Source organism: Frankliniella occidentalis, unplaced genomic scaffold (genome assembly GCF_000697945.3).
Source record: "Frankliniella occidentalis isolate FOCC.00 unplaced genomic scaffold, Focc_3.1 Scaffold1, whole genome shotgun sequence".
Classification (NCBI taxonomy): domain Eukaryota; kingdom Metazoa; phylum Arthropoda; class Insecta; order Thysanoptera; family Thripidae; genus Frankliniella; species Frankliniella occidentalis.
In genome coordinates, this window is record NW_026267131.1 from 5218969 (window position 1) to 5224379 (window position 5411).

Genomic DNA, 5411 nt, shown 5'->3' on the forward strand with positions numbered 1-5411 from the left:
ATACTGCGCTCACGCACACCCCGACACACCCTCTCACGCGCACGCACTTGTGGCGTTGTTCGTGACTTGTTCGGAAGTCAATAACAGCACGGCGCCCGGCACCCGGAGTACACCTCGCAGAGAGCTCCTGGGCACTGCGCGCGAACTCTTTCCGTTAGAGCGACAAAAAGAGTTCCCACCCCAAAATAACGCAGCCGCACAGGTCCAAAAATGTGTTCTCGGCGCGGAAAATGAGCTTTGAAGCCTGCGAGAACATTTACTTATGACGACGCTTTGTTTGTGGGTTTTTATGGGTGCGTTTTCCCGAGAAGAAGATGACGATATGTCGTGCGTGGCGCGTGGCGAGACGTGGCGTGGCGAGGCGTGGCGTGTCACTTGGTGCAGCCTGGTGGAACTCGTGTGGACAGTTTTCTCCTGGGGCGTGTTGGGACCATCTGCTAGAGAACATCTTTTCAGGCGCCAAGCTGTCGGTGTGGCTTCTGTCCCCGCGAGTGCACCGTTAAAAAAACACATCACTCAAGAATTATCTATCTTGAAAGCAGACGATTCAAAATTAAGAATGGAGGTGATTCAAAATTAAGAATGTAGGTGATTCTCTTTAGAAATATTTGGTAGGGCCTGGAAAAATAAAAATTGAGACTGTTTAATTTGCATAGATATCCGGAAGTGTTCAGAATAGAGTGTAAATTAGAACTGTCCCAAATTTTAACTTGGTTCCGGATGCAAATGTATAATTTAAAACATTCCACACTGCCGAAACTTACTTTGGGACAGTTCTAATTTACACTCTCTATGCAAATTAAACACGTCGGTCTCAATTTTAATTTTTGCAGGCCCTATCAAGCAGCATGCATTGCATGTGCCCTCTACCAGAGGTCTGTACCGATACCATGAGTTAGTTTCAGCAGTGTGAAATGTTTTAAATGTACAATCTGCTAAATCAGAGTCCAAAACACATGTGCGGGGATGAAATTCTTGGCCTCAGCAGGCGGCTGTACAGGTATACATGTAAGGAGATACGCAATGGACGCGAGACGCAGCTGTAACGGCTGCGCGGGGCGGGGGCCGCCACTTTCCCCTTCATCACAGGCCTGCTCGGATGGCCCTATTGATGGGCCCATGTTGGTACAAGAACGTACTTATGCCGGCGAGAGAGAGAAAAGGGGGGAGGGTGTAGGGGAGAGGTTTGTATAGGAGTCAGTCGGTAACAGGTCCGGGTACAGGTAAAAGGCGCCTCAGGTGCATCCTCCTTCAGCTCTGATTGGTTCCTTTGAAACAGTCTTTTTTGTAATGATGTTTTTCGTTTCACTGAAACGCGAGACGGGAGATGAGCAACTTTCAAAGGTCAGAACAAGAAATGACGACTTCTCGGCATGTATGTTACCCGGAGTGCCAACAGCCAGTGGTAGTAGTGGTCCCTGTGGGTCTGGGAGAAGACAAGGAGGAATGAGTTGCGAGAAGGGCCAGCAGGAGAGAGGGAGGGAGACAGAGAGACACAGAGAGGGAGACAGAGAATGAGAGGGAGAGAGACAGAGAATGAGAGAGCGAGAGACAGAGAGAGACAGGGTCATATATATATAGAGAGAGAGAGAGAGAGAGCGAGCGAGCGAGCGAGAGAGGCGGAGAGGTTGAGCTCGTTGAGCTGCTGCGCGGAGAGCGCGCTGTCTTCCCTTTCCGACCTTGGCCCACATTCCCTGCTCTGCCCCTACCTGTCGGTCCCAGGCTCGCCCCGCCCCGCCACTCTCCGGCGGGCCCTCGCGCCCGATGACGGCCCGGCCCCTGGCCGGGTAGGCAGCCCCGTTGCGTCACTCCGAGGGAGGCGCCCCGCTGTTGCCAATATCGGCACGTCCTGCATGGTCATGTCCTGGTCCTGGTCACTGACCCAGCAGCTCTCTAAGTCTCCCTCCCTCCCTCCCTCCCTCCCTCCCCTGTCTCCGACACACAGGCGTGCGTCAAAGTCTCCACTAGAAAATGAAAGATTAGCTAAATAGCTAAATAATAGCAAATAGCAGCGGATAACTTATAATTTAGCTGTGAGGCTAAAAATTTAGCAATCTGGAGGAAAGTTTATTCGTGTGGATTAAAGTTTATCTATGTATCTAAACTTGTCCAAAGTTTTAGCTCCATAGCGAAAAAATTAGATATCTCTCATTAAGCTATTTGTTTAGCAGTTTATACAGTAATCATTTTTTACATGCAACTCTCGCCCTCCTCACACGTTACATCACACTTTTCACGTTTTAAACGCGCGTGTATGCAGTCACGCACTTGGTGTGTGAAAGGGGGATATTCTCGTGGGACTTATGGTGTAGTACCGCCCTTGAGACGGGGTCTTCGACACTCACACAACTCGACTGCAACGTCGTGCGCACACTGGCACACGTGTGATCGTATAGAATTAATGCAAGCGAATAACGGACACCGAATTCAGTATTTCTTGCGTTTAATTTTGTTTACACAAACAGTTTCAAACAGTCTTCTCGTGAGTTTTCCAGCACCGACGAGGTGCATCGACGATGCGTGGAGCCTATTCCCTTCCGGGATCGCCTGCTGCGCCTGCTCGAAGCGCGTATCAGCTTCTCAGCGCAGCTAATCCTTCCTCTCTGATTGCGTTCCTCCCGGCGCTTCCTGGAGAACACGTCCTCTCCCAACGAAATACGGAATCTCCTTGTATCTGTGCTCTTTCAGCCTCTCACTCACACTCTAAGAGTGACCGTATACGTGGAATCTGTAATTATTCACCCGGTAACGTGTCCTACTCTGACGACAAATAATATATATCGCTGCCTTAGTGTGACGGATGGAAATCAGCCGGTAATGGCGGTGATCTATTAATTTTTTTTGCGTGGAGGTGAACGACCCACTACAGTATGCGAGGTGCGACGGGTCGTGAACCAGGCCTGCTACACTTGTGCTCAGTTTTAAGTCTCTCAGAGAATGAGAGAGAAAGAGTGAGTGAGTGAGGGAGCGAGGGAGCGAGAGAGCGAGAGTGAGGCGTGGCCGCCGCCGACACATGACCTTGGCGAAGGCCGGCTGCCCTCCGGATGCCTCCGGGTGCCTGCTCTGGGAAACCGCCGCGGCTCCGGGCCGCGGGGCTCCGGGTAGTGCGCTCACCGGAAGTGAACGGGCCGCGACCTCCCGCCCCGCCCCACCCCGGCGCGCCCCACTCCCTTCGGACGCAATAAAGCCAGCTCGAATAACATTTATTGTCTGCTTGTCCAGAGTGTGCAGTGAGCTCCATGAGTGGAAAACCCCCGACCTCTTGCGTACAGTCAGGGATCGTCGAGAAAGTACGTGTCCGTGTTTCTCAGATTCACTCGGCCAATAACGAGAGCTCGGCGCCTGCGAGATTCGGGGTAGGCCACCCCGCAATACACGCCTGCGCCGCAGGCAAGATGTTGCCAACCTACCAGGCGCTCTGAGAGGCTGCACTTGACAGGTTTGGTAGTGGCGGATGACGGGCGTGCTTTCTGGGTGATCCCTGGCGTACATGGTGGGCTGGGTTGGACGACCAGCCCCGTCAGAGGACACGGGTATACTAGCCTTAGCGCATAGGCGCCCGCCTATGCGCTCGGGCCCACGAGGCGCACCCGAGGGAGCACCATATGGTTGGTGACGACAGACAGGTGAACCCAGCCGCGCCCGAACGCCCTGTATGCGGGCCAGCCGGGCGCACACCCTGTAACTGCACTGTACTGTAGCGCAAGCGTGCGGCTGGGTGGGATGCATATCTGGGTTTGAGGAGTTCGGATCAGAGAGCAGGCGACTGGCAAACCCATCCCACGCACCCGCAAAGCCTGCCTGCCTGCCCTCTTCGCAGCCGCAGTGCGGTAGAGTGAAGAAAGAAAGTCACGGGTGGTTCTGTGTCAGCCGCACCTGACAGAATTCTATTGGCACGCCGTTCATCACACTACTCACATCGTCGCGCGGGGTCATGGGAATGGCAAAGCGTGGACACTCTTGTTACGAGGTGAAAGTGCTCAGGTGTGAGTGGGGAGGGGCCAGCGGGTATTGCGCGCGTGCATACACACACTCTCACACACACACACACACACACACACACACACACACACACACACAGCGCGCGCGCGTGCGAGCTGTGCCCCTTCAGGCTGCTGACGGCAGCACGCTGACAGGGCGGAATTCAACTCACATGCCGAGGGGGAAAAATAAGTTCCTGGTTTTCAAAACGCATTTAAGATTCTTGAAAATCGGGAAAAGTTTCTGCTTACCCTTGTGTCGCCTCCTAGGTGTGTGTGTGGGCTGTGTTGGGCATTCCCCGGTCACACATCCGGCAATACGGGCTCGTGCGAGCTTCACGCCCTTCCTTCTTTGTTGCAGCAGCGCGATGGGGGTCGGCAGGGAGATGGGCGGCTGCGGCCAGTGCATCAAGTACAGCATGTTCCTGGCCAACTTCGTCATATTCGTAAGTACAAAAGGAAAGCTCGTGAGAAAAGCATCAGCCTCGCATATCACACGACACGCACTAAACAAAACTTACCCACTCTGACGACGTGCAGCTGGGCGGCGCCGTGGTGCTGGGCATCGGGGTGTGGACCCTGCTGGACAAGGCCTTCATCACGGAGCTCACGGGCACCGACATGTTCCTGGGCGCCGTCTACATCCTCATCGCCACGGGCGGGCTGGTCACCCTCATCGCCTTCCTGGGCTGCGTCGGTGCCGTCAAGGAGGTCAAGTGCATGCTGCTCACGGTCAGTGCCGAATTCCGCAATCTATGTCTACTACTTGTGCGACGCGACACGTTTGGCGACGTCGCCCGTGGGAACTGACGAGAGAGTGTGTGTCCGCAGTACTTCCTGATCGTGTTCATCGTGTTCGTCACGATGCTGGTGGGCGGCGTGCTCGGCTACGTGTTCCGGGAGAACGTTCGCAAGCACGCCGACTACAAGATGCGGTCGACCCTGGTCGAGTACCGCAGCAAGAGCAACATCAAGCGCGCCTGGGACGAAACGCAAGAGAGCGTAAGCAAACACATTTTAGTCTTTGTCAGAAAAATTGGTACACGGTAATGGCGTTTTTTTTAGACCTGTACGGCCTTATGGCTCGAGGTGTCCTCTTCAAAAAGTCATCCTGGGGAGGTGGGCCCGCAAGGTCGGCATAGCATAGCAGCCCCCAGCGACCCGGCGCGCTTTTTTGTTTTCAAAATGTCACGCTGAGCTCACTACAATGGGGCCTAACTGCATGAGGGGTGCGACGGAGTACCGTCCGCCAAACTCCCCCCTGTCCACAGTGATAATGAGAATGTCTTCCCATTTCTAATCCTAATGTGTGTTCCAGTTGCACTGCTGTGGGGTGGACGGTCCTGGGGATTGGAAGAGCCAAATCCCCAGCAGCTGCTGTAAGATGGGCCCGGAAGGGAAGGTGAGTTCTGAGATTATAACGTACGGGGG

At 54.1% G+C, this 5411-nt stretch overlaps 2 protein-coding genes across 4 annotated transcripts in view; both read left to right on the plus strand.

Moving 5' to 3' along the window:
• Positions 1-5382, plus strand: part of LOC113217306 (tetraspanin-18) — a gene marked incomplete at its 3' end in the record, with an annotated part of 32129 nt that extends 26747 nt beyond the window's left edge. Inside the window, 4 exon segments of the mRNA XM_052273445.1 lie at positions 4345-4426; positions 4521-4712; positions 4812-4982; positions 5299-5382. Of these exon segments, the coding sequence (XP_052129405.1) occupies positions 4349-4426; positions 4521-4712; positions 4812-4982; positions 5299-5382 (525 nt within the window).
• LOC113217297 (receptor-type tyrosine-protein phosphatase kappa) overlaps positions 1-5411 on the plus strand; it is a 30605-nt gene that overhangs the window by 953 nt on the left and 24241 nt on the right. The window lies entirely within an intron of this gene.